We start from the raw sequence: 17,931 nt of genomic DNA on the forward strand, positions 1-17,931 counted from the left end.
GTCAACCCATAACACCTGGATCGGTTCCGTGCCCTCCTGCAAGCGAGCCTTCGACACGTCACGTGGCCTCAAGGTGTACCTAGCCTGGCACAAGCGCCATGGCAACGTCACTGCCGCTTAGGTGGGGAACGGCGGTTGTTATGAGCCTCAGTCCCACTTTGAGAGGCTTTCAGCCCAGCTGTCCACGCTGGACAGTCTGGAAAATTCCTCAGCCTGTAACGTTCCACTGCTCAGTAAAGGCCTCCCCTAATTTTCTCAATTGTCTCTTGTCCTCCTTTGTTCCTGACCAATAATGAGCTCTGAACTCTTTGATTTTAACTCACCGTCTATTCCAATGCTTTCATCTGCATCTTTTGCTTTCTCTCGATATTCACTCCACGGTTATTTTAGACTATCCCTCGTCGGTTGTTGTTAGCACTTGTCCTGCCCATTTCCACCAGATCAGAATGAGAATCTTTATTTAAACTGGAAGAATCCAATGTGTTATGAAGCTCTTTTTCGCAGATGTCCAGTAGGGGTGGGTCAAAAAATGTAAACATTACTAAACGCTTTTTGTGGTATCAGCAAGGTACCAACCTTAATCATCCATTAAATAATGTTACATTTACCAGGTCATGACATAACACACCATTTAAAATTACAACCCATCATACATATCCTCCCGCACGTCCGATTAGCACGGTTGGATACGTACGGTGCGAAAGAAGTTCTACATACATATCCGTGCATCACCCATGATTCTGGATTTTTATTGCATCGATATCAAATGTTTAACCATTGGAATATATTGTACTTTTATGTCATGTATCTAACAAACTGTCCTATCGATAGACTGCCCACTGCCATATGAATGTGAAATTTCCACCATTGGCTCAGGCCTGCTAGTAAAGTGCTTTGAGATACCGTGCCATTTAAGCTAAACAAATGACCATTCTTAGCCAAATGGTGAAAAAAATCTATATCAGTGCTGAGGTGGCCCCAAAACCGGTTTAGCAGCTCTTAAGCAAAAGAGCTGAAGTACTTGGCTGTGCGGTCACTTCTGGAATGTGATGTTTATACGTTATATATAAAAAAAAAAACTTCATTTATTTATTTTAAAACACACAGCGACCAAACACTTACCGTTTTCTCATACAAAGGAAGCTGCTTGAATGGGTTGATTGAAATGAGTATATCTCCAATGTAGGTCTGTGAATAAAAATACATTTTAAACATATTGTAACGTGTACGTGGCAAAATAACATGTATACATGTAATTTCAAGTAACGTTGCTTTAGTATAGAAAGTAGACGAATATTATCAGGCGAATATTTTTGAAGTTCAAACAAATATGGGCGGTGCGTGGCAATCGTGCTATCTGATAAATTATGCCAATTAATTTGGACGAATAAAACATTTTCAACTCGTTATGATCGGCATCCATTCAATGCCGGATGAAGTTCCTCCCAAAACCCCTCAGCATCTCTCTTGTGAAGCACTCGCACGCGAGCCGATTGAATCATCACGTCCACCTCTCATCAGTGCGCCTACCCCGATTCCACCGTCGTTCGTCTCAATCATCAGCCATTGTCCCTTCGTGGTGCATCCTGCCCAAGCCCCACTTCATTTTCTCACCAAATAATTTGTTCAATTGATATCAACGGCCAACAACGGAGGGCTCTAATTTGTGGTTATTCTCCAATCCACGCGTTCCCCTTTCCGTCTCTCAATGAAATTCCAAGCATGCGGTGTAACTCCATGCTTCTTTGCCACTCCTTCAGCCTTTGTTCCATTTTCTTTATTAATGTCCATGTTTCTGATCCGTATGTCATAGCAGCTAATATTCACAAGCACAATATTTCCCCTCTAGGCACATTGGTCTCTTATTCTTCAGTCGTGAACATACTTTCTTTTTTAAACCAGCCAGGTACATGTTGGCTCCTCTCCCAGGGCATCCCAACAACCACTCAAATTTGAACGGCTTCGAAACGTTATATCAGCAATGCTCGAGAACACAGAGTGCAGACGGTTTGGTAACAGGATGTTAATAAACTACTCGCAAGACAGCTCACGATTGAAGGCATATAAATGAATATAAACGCTTAACCATGGGTGGCGTGAGCCTAACGTTGTAACCCCATATTTTCCTGCACTCGTTGCTATCTTATCGTACATTTATTGCAACACACCTGTGAAACTGTCCCACTACGGTGTTATTTCTGCAATATAGTCTCAGGGCATTGCGTTGCATAATGTTTATAACGTGTAGTCACATGAGAGAGCGACGCAATACAAACTTGGAATCGATATGCAAATATTCATAGACAAACTCTTGAAAATATGGGCAACTTTGGACTGTTTCTTTGTCCTTATTTAGGATTAATCAGGACAGGATAGTCACCAACGCTTGCTGTTGCAAGGTCTGTATTTAGGAACCATGTACAGTATATGGAATTTCCACATCGACACCGTGAGGCCCCATTATCTTGGCTGAGGCCAACAATAATCAAATCTGTAAACGTCAAGAAAAAAATTAGGATGAAACCAATCCACAATTGTCCATCACTGCTGATGTCAGTTGGTCACATTGCCCATTTACATTGATGGTAACCGATGGAGGATCACAATTCACTTCCTTCAGGAACTGCTGCTGATTTTTTGCATATGCCCAAATGCTGTGTGCTCTGTACATATGTTTTCACCTTGTTTGAGGCGTGGAAGCTTCATGCATCTCCCAGGCAGTTAAAAGTCATAATCCGGTACTCCCCGGGGGCTCCCACATATTAACAAACTCAAAACTCCGCAGCCAAACAGCGCGAGCGAATTGGCCGCATGTCCTTTCCCTACCTGACCGCCCCACATGATCTGCCAAGTGTCTTTTGCCTCTCGATCACGTAAAGATTTTGCCATGCGGTTCATAGGGCATGTAGGTTTGACCAACCCTGGTATGAGAAAATTATTTTCCCCCAGGTTAATAATTTTCCATGCGTAAACATTTACAAGATGCAATGTTGACAATGTTCAGCGAGTATTCTTACAAATAGACATGACGAATAAAAAATGTCATTGATATAACGTCTTGCTTTCGTGACTGCAGGGATTCATATTCTTGGTTCTTTCGGTAAAGTCACGTAGAAGGAAACAATAAAATAATAAAACTATAAAACAATAAAATTCTCACGACGTTTCGACTGCAACACAAGCAATCATCATCATTACTGTTTCCCTTCTACTTGACTTTACCGAAAGAACAAAGAATATTATATATAACGTCATTCATGCAGATTGCATCTAAAAACGATGAACACTGTGAATCACGTTTTATAATCAAGTGAACCAAGTAGAACACGAACTAAATGAAGGGTACGAAGATAACCAAAATGTTATCTATACGGGGCAAAAGTAAACATTTAAGTGAAAAACATTAGATAAAGTCGAGAAAGTGACCCCAAAGATGTCCGAAGCACTAATCCTGGAGGATGGATACTTCAGCTCTTCATACCAGACAAATCAGGATGTAACTCACGCACCAGCACAATTCATGCTGCGGATTGTGTTTAAAAGTAAAAAAAAAGTTGCACAAAACCGGATCAGTGTTCATGAAAACATCGTTGTAAAGCTATTTCACAATGTCCGTGGACCATTTTTGTTTAAATTTCACAACCTACATTAAGAAATCGTATGAGAATAATGATCAATTGTAGGTGCATTTGTCTTTATGTCCTGAAAGTTGGTATATATTTTGCTAAAGTTTCAAAGGATGTGTATACTTTAAATTATCATGTGGTAGTGCATTCGCTGCTTCTTACAGAGATTCACGATTCAAATCCAGCGGCCAACCCTGGTTATAACTGCGGGTGCATTAACCAAATATGCCCTTGTCTGCTTGAAATTGGACAGTAAACATCCTATGGTGGAATTCACAAGAGTAAGCCAATGTGTGCCGACGTCAGCGTGCAAATTTGGCAAATATTACAAATGACTAAATTGGGATTATACAAAGCAATAATCGTCCCCGAACGCAAAACTTTGCAGGACCTTCCTGAAAAAAATAGACTCAATGAGACTCAGTGAGACTTTCCTGGGTAATCAAGCGTATTTTTTTTATATAACAATGCAAAGGGCATGTCACCGATAACAATTGTGGTTTCAAATAACACAGAAAAACGTGTAATAAGCACGCAGCCTTTGCGCATTTTGCAACAATAACAAGAACGTCATCAGTTGCTGAAAATGTGAAATTGTGTGCCCTTGAATCCAGAGGAATCTTCAACAGGGTAGGGCAAAGTGTCAGATCTTCTAGACATTCATTGAGAATGAGATAATGTCACATTTTATAAAGTCTTAGAAAAGTTACACAATTGGCCTATTTTGGTCAGTCATGGGACCTCGCCTATTTTGTAAAACAAAAAAAACTACATGCGAGTGCAAGCAATGTCCAAAAACATGAACACAGTGTACTCTATATTGTTTAACATACTTACGATTTTTTTTAAACGTTCTGATTTGTACGAATCGGTTTGTTCCTATTCATTATCACAATTCAGCTTTCCAAAAACGCCACCACCCGCTATTTACCAGCTGACGTATGGAACTAAAAGCACAGACACTTGAAGGGGAGACTTCTCTAAAAGTGCGCGAAAGAACGTGGAGAGACGCACACTTGCGATTACACGGAGACCGAAAAGGGGACGCGTGATTATTACGATTTGAGCACACACAGGTGAAACGTGTGCATTATTTTGCACGTTAAAAAGTGGGCTTGAACAGGGGACGCGTCGCTAGAAACTCTCGTGCGCGTTTCCTCCTCCAGAGGAGGAAACACGCACGAGAGGATGTCCAACGCAGATATACGGGAGTGCGTGTTGTTTTGACGTTGAGTCGTGCGCGGGTGCTGGGTACATATTGTTGCATGGTGAGACCACGAAGGATCGATGTTGACTTTGGGAGAAGCCTTCATCCAGCAAACGGTCATCACTCCTACGAGCGAGACGTGTGCTACCAAAACCATTTTTCCTCCTATTCTGAGTTTCTAAATTTTAGGTCTCTCCTTTGTGTACGCTCACTGATCCACGTGTTCCTCTTCTTGTTCCTCAGCGCACATTAATTCCAAGCACGCACTGTATTACCGTGCGCACTTTTGTCCACATTTTTCAATGCGGCATACTTCTTTATGCCGATAACATACTGCATACAGAACGACACATTCACACTGCACGACGCATCTCTCTACACATGGCGTATGTACAAACCAACACTGGAACATCCAATTCAACAATTAAAAAACACACACACGTGACAGCAGACACACATTGGGTACACACACACGTGCCACCATATGTGCTCGACATATATGTACGTGAAACAAGCAACATCGAGAACACAACCTAATGCAGCTTTGGGGGAAAAGATGTTAACAAGTCTCGCAATAGCAGACCGAATTTCAAGCCATTATAATGCAATTGCCAAAAATATATCACTTTACTTACGTAGGACAGAAGTATGCCAGAGCGTGCAAGTCCCACACCCCCCCCCCCCCCCAAAGCACATTTGCATTAATTTAACTCACGTATATGTGGTCGTCGGCATATCGGCGTCTCAGCACTTCCAACAGCGTCGTCTCGTCCAAAACTGCCAAAGTGGCCAGGTCGGCGGTCTTGGACGCAGCCATCGCCCCCACGATCTCCAACCTCAACTGCTCAAATCCGGCCACGTAGAAACGACACCGCGTTTAGTGTTGCGGGATCAGCGTTGCGTGCCCTGGTGATCTCAGCTGCGTGCGTTTATGAGCCGCTCGCGCATTTGCGGCAGGGCTTGTAACGAGTGACACAAGCCGGATGGGTTGGGGGATGGGTTGGGGGGAGTTCGGTGTGACAAACTTTATTGTCGCAGTAGCTTTGTGGGGGTTGGTTGTATTACGAGCAGTGGGGTTTCCTCATTCTGACTGGTTTCAGTGGGAGTCAGACAGATTTTATGGCCAAGTGGGTGGAAAGTATGAATGCAAAAATGTTTTACGGGTGGGCGTGGTGGGTGACGGCGTGGGGGGAAGAGTTGGTATTGCTTTTTTTGTGGGAGGGGGATAGATAGGAGCTTGGTGGACCAGTTCGACAAATACAACGTGCGATGATGTCCAATTCAATTGTAATCGAGGCTTAATTTATCACGGAGTCGTTTCCAGAGGCCCCCCCCCTCCCAAACCACCCGGACCGCCCACTCTAGGGCTTTGGGGAGGCTGGAGGGGGGGGAGGCTGGAGGGGGGGGAGGTTTTTTTTTTGTTCCGGAGCACAGCAGCGGACAGCTCCGTATTTAATTTACTGGCTTATTTATAATTGATGTTAACTTGCAGCCCTACTCCTGGATGAAAGTCTTCCCCACGCAGGCTGCGTCGGTCATGGCAGTTGTTTGGCCACACTTCGCCGTGCTGGTCAATACGGGTCGGTTCAGATATCACTCGCCACTTGACGTTAGCCGTGGCAGGTCATCGAACTCAGGTTCGATGGGTTCATTACGCGTTTCGCAAACCGCTGAGCCACAGCTTAGCCCTAATGCAGTACAGGGTTCCGGCTTGTAAACACTTCACGTAGAATGTAGACACACACACACATCGCTGACGTCTTGTTGAAAGGAGTTTTCGTGAATTTTTGCGTAGCTAATAAGAGGGCGGCGTTTGTGTGGAGGATGACAAGAGAGAATGTGTGAGGTTATGCAATTGTGTTTACAGTGACTCAAATGCCGTGGCATTTGAGTCACTGTTCGTTTACATAAACAATCCCAATTAGCACAAACAATAGCCCACAGGCTCCTTTTGGGAATATAAAAAAACGGATTTTACTCTACGTTCAAATCATTATAATTCACTTATCAAAATAATTCTGCTACTACACTATACAATGTAAATGACTTACACTCCGTCATATACAGGATACCAGAATGGGCACTGTGACTGTATTAGATTGATAATTAAAATATGTATTACATGTTGAGCTCTAAATTTTGACTTAAAACTTTCGTGACTACAGTAATTCATATTCTATTGTTCTTTCGGTAAAGGCACGTTGATAGAAAAAATAAAAAATAAAGTGAATACAAATATCACGACGTTTCGATAGCAACACAAGCGATCGTCATCAATGATCATTTAAATGTAGGCTTTACTCGCGCGATGTTAATTGACCATACTTCACCTACGATGGGTATGGTAGTTCGGGTAATTGCCGAAAGCGTTGGGGGCCGTCTATAAATGACGTCACGCACCTGGGGGGGGGGGGTCAGACATTTGTGACGATGTGTGACGAGGGGGGTGGGGTTGAGAAATGTGACGTCACATCAAAATGCGCAACTTTAAATAAATATAGACAACACGTTCTACTTAATTAAATATACTTTTTGATGTTTTCTCCTACAATATCAGAGTGCAGCGGCACATTAAATACGCACTACGATGACAATAGTTTAAAGCGGTTTGAAGCATGTTTTATTTTTTTTGGGGGGGGGGGGGCGGGGGGGGGGGGTAGAGCTTTGTGACGTCATATTTGAGGGGGGGTCTGACTTTTTGTGACGCCGTGTGACCAGGGGGGGGGGGTCAAAAATCGTCCGAAATCGTGTGACGTCATTTTCGGACGGCCCCTTAAGCATTGGCGTAGAGGGTGCAATACAAGTCCAGTACAACTGTGGACTATGCTCGACTGCCCTCTGCTGCTCCACCGCATAGCTCGGCAGCTTATAACACCTATTATGCATGGCCGTCGCCCTTAAAAGTACTATGCAGACACTCTCCAGGCCCAAAAAATCCTGCTTAGCTTCCGAGAGTCAAATTAAATCCGGCACATTTCAGCTTTGTTGGTTGAGGGCGTTGGGATACATGGACAAACAACCGATAGAAATATACCGTACGCAATATACAGTGGGTGCCTAATCCACTGACCTGTATATAACTCTGTTGCAGCAGGGCTATCACGAACACAGAAGTGCCATCAATCCATGTGCGCTGGTGAATTACTATATTTCGTGAGATGTCTCACGGACACAAAAAAAATCCCAATTTATCTCCAAACGTTCGTCTAAATGTGCTCAGACGCTGCTGCAATTTACTCGGGTATAACAACAGAAGAAATAGAGGAGGGAGTGTGTGGGGGGGGATCAAACAATGGCTTGTATTGTTGCTGCAGATCACCGGTCAGGCGTGGATGAAGACTCGCAAAGGCGAACAGGCTGGCAAGCTGAAAGCAGCAGCATCATCGGTGTGCTGTACGGATCAGAGCGGCGGATTTGTCTTGCCACGTGGGGTGGGATGTCTGCGCACGTGATGCGTGTGTGTGGGGGGGGGTGGTTTGGACGCGGTGTGCGTCATCACATACTCGTCAAGCACGCGCATGAAGAGGTTACGTAAGCCCCAGGTTGTGCCTTGGGTCGCACGCATACACCCTCATTTATTGTAGCCGTTCGTGGCTCAGAGATGCACGCTGCACGTGGAATGATATGTATGTACGATTCGCCCCTGGCGAAAGGGCCCAGAAGTTAAAAAAAGACCACACGGCCGGTTAAAAGGTTTGGACCTTGACTTCACTTGAATTCAATTTGTATTTTGAATTTGCTCTCGAGCAAGTCACACTAAATTGTCGACTCTTGAAATGTAAGCATGGTTGAGCCTGATTAGTTCTTGGGTATTGTGTTGTCCTTCCCCGCAACACCGATTAGCACGGTTTGTTACGTACGGTGCGAAAGAAGTTCACCATACATACGACATGGGTGGCCCACCACCAGGAGGTAACAGTCTTGAGGGTCGCCCCATTTTCCAATGGGTTTTTGCTCCAGGTTTCCTCCCATTTGAAGCCAAAGACTCATTCATCGAATTCGCCGAACATCTCAATGTCAGACGGACCCTTGTTATTGTATTCACTTTGGCTTTCCTGTGTAAATAATTTGAATCATTGATCGGCAGCACCCGTGATCGATCCACTGTTGGACAAAGGCCTCCCCATGCTATCCTTTTTTATCACGTGGGTAGACTGTTAATAAGTAGAGTTGTACCTGCATGGATCAACACTGTGAAAATATAGAATATTAATACCTATTCTACAGATAACATTTTGACATTACATAATATACTAGATTATGTCAATATAAATTACAAGACTGATTTGTTTAAACATTTTTTTGTCTTTCCCCCCAATTTCATTCCAATGGTGTTATCAGCGTCATGTCAAGAAACAATGAATCAATTTAGAACTGTCACTTCGTGTTAGAGAACGGTCCTTGGAACTAGATATCAGAGAACTACTTTTGAAATAGCAAGTGATCTCTCATCAACACTCATCACATTATTCGGTGGCGCTGCGTTACAACACGAGGGCGGCACGCTAGGGGGCAGCACTTTCCCACCAGCTCTGCCTCAGGGAGACACGTTTGGCTGTATAACTGTCAAAACAATATTTATAATTCTCAGAGCTGGAATGTTTCGCTTCATTAAGTGCAAACCCAAATTTAATGGTGTCTTTTTTAGTTGGCAGTAATCGGTGACTGAGCTGAAACCATCAATTCATGACAACATGAGAACCAATTTTCAATCATGGGCGGCTGTCTGCATTCAAACTGAAAAATCTCAGTGGTGCTTGCTCAGCAACTGTGACCACAGACACAGTTGGTTGCCTCTACAAGCCTTATGTCATGCCCTCCTTACACTTACCAACTATTGTTTGCCCTTTAATTTAAAATCGTCTTTCTAGTTCTGCATGCAGACGCTATTTATCATGCCACTGTATCTTCTTAATACATCTCTGGAAGTTCTCTTTGATTATCCTCTGTAATTTCCCTTGCTTAAGACAATTGTCAGAATGTTATCAAACCTCTGTCCTTTATGAGTATGTTTTTTACTTTCTGGAAGATAAAGTAACTACATGTGCCAGAATGAGAAATGTTGGGTGCAGTGGTCAAAGACTGGACTCACACTGGCTACGATCCAGCACACAGCATGGCAATGTGTGCTGTTACATTGTACTACAAAACCCATTATTTGGATTCCTGTTTTCGAAATGGATGTTGTAGGCAGGGCAAAAAAATAAAATAATATATCTGGTTCGCAATCGGACCCTTTGAAACAAATTCACGAAGCACCAGTCCTTCTGGGTCAAAGAAAGTAATCGGCATTGTCTTCACAAATAATCTTTTCTGAAGCGATTTTTTTTTCAGCCTCAGTGAACTCAGTGTTTTACTTGTTTTTTAACTAAGGCCTTTAACGCTTTGTTTCCACATCGCAGCTATACATTCATTATTCATTGCCTGTGACGATGCTAAACTCTTCTCCACGTGAAACTATGTTGGAACTCTTTGTAAAATGTACAAAGTAAATGTACGATAGCATCGTCACAGTGTATATACACGCGTATTTATTATGTATGTAATAATGAAAGAAGTTCCACATACATGCAAGTAGAGAGCACGCACGACAGTTACGACCACGGAGGAAAAGAAGCGGAATCAACTCATTTTCAGCAACGAGATGGATTATGTCACTGCAGCACTGTGGAGAAGCCTTAATACAGCAGTGGATAAAACATGGCCAATGATGACAAACACTGCATTTATATTCTCATAATTACGATACACTTAATCTGTTAACATAATACCATCCAGCGAAAAAAAACGCACAAATGAAGCAACAAATGCAAACGCGACAGTACAAATAGGATAAAACGAAAAATATAGATACTTCATACGTGTATCGAACTTTGACCCTGAAATATATAAATTCATCGAAATTTTGTACCATATATATGTACAGCCCTCTTTGATAATTCACTGCTGGATGAAGTTCTCCCCATACTGTACATATCGTTGGGGTGATTTGACCATACTTCACCACTCGAATCATTGTGCCGGTTGATAGGGGTGAGGGAGGACAAAACCGGTTCCGATATCACTGGCCGCTGATCTTAGCTATAGTTGGGAATTGAACTCAGGTCACCAGGTTCATAGCACAGCGCGCTAACCACCGTGCAACCGCTCAGCTCCATAGTGCGGTTCCGCAGTGAATTAAACATAACACTAGTTCCAAAGTTCTCATATAATTGCTCACACCTGTGCACAGTACGTGGTGCACACTCAAGCCCTTGTGAAGGGTTGCACGTGTTGTAATGTGAACCATAAAGCCACCAATTTGTTTGGTAGCATATTAGTCTTGAAAGGCAACGCACCACGCCATTTCCCCTCTCATAACTTTGTCTGCCTCTTTCCCTGCTCCCCATCCCCAATTCCTTTCCAAATCTCTTCTGCCCCCCCCCCCCCCAATCTCCCACGTCTTCCTGGGTGTTTTGCGTTAAAACTGAGCATGCTGTGTAATAAGCTAATCGATGGGATTGAATTGGGCATTGCTTGATGTATAGGAGTTTATTTTACGAGGTGAGAAACCATTGAGACTTCCAATGCCTTTTTTCAAGGGTGGCCCATATAAACAAGTGGCGACCAATTTAGTTTAATTTACGGTCCTTTGTTAAAGATCCACAAACTATGCTGGTCACAATGTATTGTGCAAAACCATGCTGGTTAGTGCGGGCTGGTGAAGAGTACTGGTTTAGATATTGCTCGCCACTGATATTAACCATGGTTGTGAATCAAACTCAGGTCGCCGGATCCGTAGCGCAGTATACTGACAAACGTTGTAACGTAAGCTCGAACAAAGCTCAAATATAAACAGAGAAAAGCTAACTGCACAACAAAGTTTAGCTGACATTTCAAAACAAACTCATGCAGCTTTCATTAAAGTAGAACACATTTTATAAAGTCACACGAAGCAAACTACAACATTAACTCGACGAGGTATAAACAAACTGTTATAAGCGTTTATACGCTCAACTTTTCCAAGCAATGTTACCAGTGCAACCATAAACAGCATTGAGAGAGGCAACATACGTTAACGCTGTGTTAGTTGTAGACGAGATGCCAGATTATTACAAGTTTAGAGGCACCTGCATTACCACAAACTTTAGAACAAATAACACAACATTCAACAAGTTTGCCAATAACGCTGCCTTTAAAAGGAAAACTATAATAGGCGACGTTTCTGGCAATTGCCCTTTTTAATATTACATGCAATGTATTGTGCTATGGAGAAATGGTACGTGCTATTTACAAACATATCCATTGCCCAAATCGTCGTTCGCCGATTACATAAATATTTCCACATTAAGACGGTGTTATTTACGAATGCGTTTAGTTTTTTTTCATTACGCGTCATTGTGCACCACTGGCAATGCAGTCGACAAATGTAAAAACATGCAAATTCTAAGATTTTCCACAAGGCGGCGTTACAATATCACTCATGGTCGAATGGACTGCTCATGCTGAGTGGCATTCAAATAGCCACCAGTCCACATATTTTCGCCATGAGCGTCACTATACACTTACTGTCTGCCAAGTTATATAATTAATATGGCTTATGGGTCAGCCTCGAGTATATAAACAGGCAATATAAAGTTATCTTTAAAGTTCAGTAACGTACTCTACTGGTATCATTTAAATAAAACAATATGTCAGCATTTGTATAGCTGTCAGCCCATACGGTTTACCCCGTATTCTTGTACAGGGAAATTTAGTTTTCAGATCCATACGGCGTACAGCCGTTTCAATACGGGCAAAAAAAAATTGTTTGTCAATTTGTTTGTGTTTCTCTCTTGAGATGGGACTTTGTAGGAGGAACGTTGAGATTTATAAGGGCACAGGGTGACCAATAAGGGCTGAATGGGTCTGTAATAAGGTAGGGCACCGATAAGGGGTTGACAGGTATGCATTTGTTTGAATGCTGCTTCATGATGCTGTGGAGTTAAATAAACAACGCTCTCAGTGAGATGCCAAAAGTGATCTGACCACATGCACACACTCCAAAGACACAAGTCCACTTCAAATCAAATTCCATCTTCGGTATTCGGGTACACAACCGTCGTCTGTGCTTGCTCACAAAGACAGACACGTTTCAAGAATCGCGCTGTTCGTGTTTGTTTAACCAGTAGAATTCCTGCGTGATTATGATGAATAAGTCTGCCTTGCGCAACGTAATACCTCAGTGGACTCTCAACTTGTAAAGCAAATTAGAGCAATGTGTAGGCTTTAACTTTTAACATAGCTATTTCTGTGACCAGTCACAAGCTAATCATTCAGCCATTTCAATGCTAAATTATATGCTAATTCCTTTGTCAAGGCGCTTTGTTCCTCTCACACAGCTTAAAGGCCGTGATCTGAACGTGGCTCTTTCACTCCAGCGCTGTCCTACCAGACAGTCTCGCCCCTTCACCTGATGAAGGCCGCTTGTGTTGTGGCCGAAACGTCGTGAGAATATTATTGTGTTATTTTATTTTATCAATTTATTATTTTATTCTCATTCTACGTGACTTTACCGAAAGAACCAAAGAAGATAGAGCAATGTGGTGATGTATTGATATATGAGAGATGGCTGGTGGTTGTTGTTGTTGCTGTTTTATAAGAGTACGCTAATTCAACAATGGTTGGAGTGGTGGCACAGTCGATTAGAGTACCTCACTATGAATCCGGCGAACCTGAGTTCGATTCCTGGCCACAGCTTAACATCTGTGGCGAGTAATATCTGGCCTTGGTTTGGGCACCTGCCAATAACATACCCGCACAATGACCAGCGCGGTGAAGTATGGTCAAACAATCTGCGTGACCAACATGGCATGGGGGGATGTTTTCATCCAGCAGTAGTTTGAGAAAAAAATGGCTGAGAATTATTATCGTTGTCATTATTATTATCCATTTACCGTATGTAGATCCCATAATGTTGAGAGGCGTCCTACATTTACTCCTTTTCATCGTTGAGCTTTTGAATCTAGCTAAAGGAACACAGTATAGAACATTTAGGCATCCCATGAGTATTTTTCCCAGAAAATAGTCATGTTTAGATGATGGCTACGTCCCACACATTCCTGTACAGTAAATCAAACAAAGCCTAATGTCAAGTGTGATGTCCATCTGGTTTGCATCACCAAATGGTTGTGTCGCACCATACTCTGCAACATCTTTGTTAGTCACGCGGACAGGGGAGTTTCAGGGAAGGCATGTCAAATTCCAGGCAACACATACAATTGATGCGACTGAAACATTTTTTTTCCCCAAAAGGTTATTTGCAGTGATGAAACTGGCCAAAATATTAATATGATATTCAGCACGTGTATTTTAGCTACATGAAAAACAACTGTTTTACTTCTCCAATGTGTTTTCGAGTGGTGCCGCATGTTGTTCGGCGTGATGTCTAACGTTTTACTCCGAGTGCCAGCAACTGAATTCAGTAAGAAGCTCCTAGGACGTGGAGCAAAATGTCGGAAGTCATGCCGAACAACACGTGGCACGTATATGTAGAACTTCTTTCGTACGGTACGTAGCCAAAGTGCTAATCGGAGGTGCGGGGGAAGGACAACAAAAAGCAATTCTACAACTAGAAAACAAGTGGGGAAAGTATAAGTTAGAACTTGTAGTGCTAGTTTCGGTCTCTACATTTAAAGAATCCCATTTGATCAATGTGGCCAGTATTCTATTGGTAAAGTTCCAAATGGCAATACAACTTTATACTCAAGTTTTACTCATATTAGTTTGTCTTTAGGACAGTTATCGTGCCACGACTACCCGATACAGAGGGACAGAGCTAACGTGTGAGTGCATTCAACTTAAGTTAAAAGGTAAAATAAACTGATTCTCATATCAAACTGGAACCCTAAATAATTATTTGTTTTTAAAGCCCAAGGGTAATGGATCATTATCTGCAACATTGGTTATCCATGTGGTGTGGCACGTGTGACAGTTAAACGTCCCAATAAAAAAAAATAAACATCTATCGCGTGGAATTTATTATATAAAGTTGGTGAATTAGTGTCCAGGAAGTAAAACAATTTTAACAACGTATACATAGATGCCTGTGAGTCTATTATTATTATTTCTAAAATACAGTAGAGAGAAAACCCTGACAGAGTAGCAGCTGGGGAACGGAATGCATCTAAGAGGACATTCACTGACGAAGAAGATGGAGTGATGAAGTGAAGCTCATGTGCAGGAGTGAGAAAGATTGTCACAGTGCAGGATCATGAGAGACGGTGGCGGATTTGGAGAGGCATTTATCCAGCAGTAGATTAACCGTGGTCGATCATGATATAAAACCCAAAACAGAACACGCCCGGGAGAATGACCTCTGTGGAGATGGAGCAATAAGATCAGCTCATGTGCAGGAATGAGAATGATTGTGTCATCACAGGACTTTGAGAGATGATGGGAGCACGAGGAAGCTTTCATCCAGCAGTTGATAGACTGACTGGTGATGATTATAGTAGAAAAAAACATGACAAAAATTTCGCAAAACATGGACATGCCGTATTCTAATCAGCCTATAAGAACGTTTTGGGGGGAATTTTTTTTTCTCATTTCTCTTCAGGTATCTTCACCAATCCGTGGCCACTATTTCCGTGTCACCATGTTGAGTTATTTATAGTATGACTTCACAAAATAATAATTGTAAGATGAAATAATGGCGTAACAATTACAATCTAGGCTCCTGGTCGTACGAGCAACATTTACCTGCAAAATACTTCTCGTGATACCATCCTGCGACATTTTGTACTCGTGGCCACGCACAAATAAAATTCCCATGTGGCATTTTGCTTATATAGAGCCTGTTATATTTTAAGATGCTAGCCATGGGGGGATTATTACAGCCGAATGTTGCTCCTATAACCAGTCGTTAAGATGATAAACATTTAGGATGCAGAACATGAGCAGTATTGTGCAAGCCCAGAATACAGTACAGGGTGTCGCAATCCCAGCGTGGTCTTTGAGAATATGTGTCTGTCTGGTGTGTCCCAGTAATTCGGTGGTGGTTCATGAATGCACTTGATGTAGAGTACGGAAGCCGTCTCTTCCTATCTGGTATCACACCACAGTGTAGCAATGCGAATTGGAATTTCGTCAACAATACAGGTTGCCGTCATGCTCCATTATATGTGATGTCACCTGTACTAAAAGCTGCATGAACCAAAATAAACCTTCACAAAAATTGGGAGCCATGAAACCGGATAGACTACAGTGCCTCAAAAAACCACTCCTCACACTGCCTCCTAATTAATGAGCCATCTCTTAAAAGTTGATGACTCATCTTCACGCACACTTAAATTATTTTAGCATTGCGCGTAGATGACGAATGGCAAAAATGTAAACCAACAACCCGCGCTAGCTTGTGGCGTGTTTGGAATTGGAGTTTACAAAGCCATGGGAGATCGAGATTGAATGCTCCGCCGCCGATGTAGGGCAGATGTTTGGGCGCTATGTTCAATACGAGAGATGTTGTACGAGTGAAGGGCCACATCGAGGGAGACGTTTCATCCTGAGCGAGGATGGTGGGAGAATTCAGGCTGGCAGGCTGGCAAGGCGATCATACTTCTGCCATCATAGGTCGGGACGCCTATGTGTTTGAAGGTGGTGGCACGGGAAGAAGAAAAAAGCCCCCACACAGCCTGGATTTGTGATGAAGTTGTTTGTAATCTCGTCCCGCTACAGATGTGCCATTATATATGTCTGTTGCGAATTGTGTAACACGGTTCGGACGTGTCACCACGGATGGCAATGCACACGCAAATTTTCCGCAAGCGGCGTTGAGAACATCAGGGAGATTCCATCACCATGGCAACCTGACAGTCTGAATGTGCAAGGCAGAACTGTTATAAATAACCATAATAAGGTCGCGGGGTTTTTGTTTTGTTTCATTGGTCAAAAGAGACTGCAGCTATGACTGTCGCTGTGAAGAATTTGCCGGTCTGGCAATGACGTGGGGAAGAGCACGGCTTATGAATGTCTCTTGTGATGTGCTTTATTTTATCTCCCGGTTGTGACGGCTAAGCATTTAATGCAATTGTTTTCTTTGAAGCCAAACGTATCACCTAATACAGTAGCGCGCCTTCAACCCTAATGAGACCGTATAAATGCCGAGGGGAATATTTCGTGCTAAGAAAATGTCTGGAATGTGGATTTTGCAGAAACAGTTCGTGTCACAAAACTAAAATAATAATTGATAGCCCTTTGTCAATTCAATGATGAGGCCTCCCCAACATTGTGTCATGATTGGATATTCATTGACCATACTTCATCACCACGCTCGATTAGTGCACATTTATGAAGCGGGGGGCCCAGGATCAGTTCAGATAGGACGTGTTACTGATGTTAACCATTGGGTAGGAATCAAACTCAGGTCTCTGGGTACAGAGGACACATCACTAACCACTGCGCCACCCTTCCACCTTGTGACACAAACCCCGAATGGGGTAAAAAATGTACTAATCTCTGTGGGAGTGATTTTCTACCTATACAGAAACTGCATGTGCAATGACTTATGGTGCGATGGTGTTTGTGTGCCGATGCACATCATTGTGTGTCAGCACCGGTTAAGGTCAACACAGCTTTATAGCTGGCCACCCATGTGACATGCGATCGGTCATGACATGAAACCTATCGTGACGTGGAACAATGTCGTGCGTGCTCACATGTGTGCATGTGGATTGCTCTCTCTCTCTGTCTCTTGTTTAATGAAGCCCACCCGTCAGGGCTGTCACTGCATGCACGTGTCGTCATCCCATCGTCATGCGACGAGTCAAAAAAAACACATATACGAGGGTGGGTGTTGCTGGTGGTTTGTCCTCGGCAGGTAGCCAACAACACCATCCGGTCCATTGGTCAGGGGCCAGACATCAGGTGATGCATTGCCACCCAATGGAGATCCAGTTTACCAAAATGACTTGGTTTTTTTTTCCTCCCTCTCCAATCCCAACTCCCCCCCCCCTACCACACACAGCAGCACCACAACTCTTCACGCCACCTCTCCAAAACCCTTCCCCTCCCCCTTACAAAGCTCCCAACTACCGCCTCCCCCCCACCACCACCACCAACCTCTCGCGCTCTCTCTCCCCA

At 43.1% G+C, this 17,931-nt stretch overlaps 1 protein-coding gene across 2 annotated transcripts in view; it reads right to left on the reverse strand.

Annotated features, from left to right (window-relative positions):
* LOC116939609 (myosin-IIIb-like) overlaps positions 1–6,005 on the reverse strand; it is a 42,101-nt gene extending 36,096 nt beyond the window's left edge. The window contains exons 1-2 of one of the 2 annotated variants that reach the window (XM_032948222.2): positions 5,549–6,005; positions 1,123–1,188 (exon numbers count right to left, since the gene is read on the reverse strand). In XM_032948222.2, coding sequence (XP_032804113.2) covers positions 1,123–1,188; positions 5,549–5,650 — 168 coding nt within the window. In that variant the 5' untranslated portion in view covers positions 5,651–6,005. The remainder of the gene's footprint in view (positions 1–1,122; positions 1,189–5,548) is intronic. The other variant, XM_032948240.2, reaches the window with a different exon arrangement.
* Positions 6,006–17,931: the final 11,926 nt, after the last annotated feature.

Source organism: Petromyzon marinus, chromosome 1 (genome assembly GCF_048934315.1).
Source record: "Petromyzon marinus isolate PM22_M1 ecotype Great Lakes invasive population chromosome 1, UKy_Petmar_22M1.pri1.0, whole genome shotgun sequence".
NCBI lineage: Eukaryota > Metazoa > Chordata > Hyperoartia > Petromyzontiformes > Petromyzontidae > Petromyzon > Petromyzon marinus.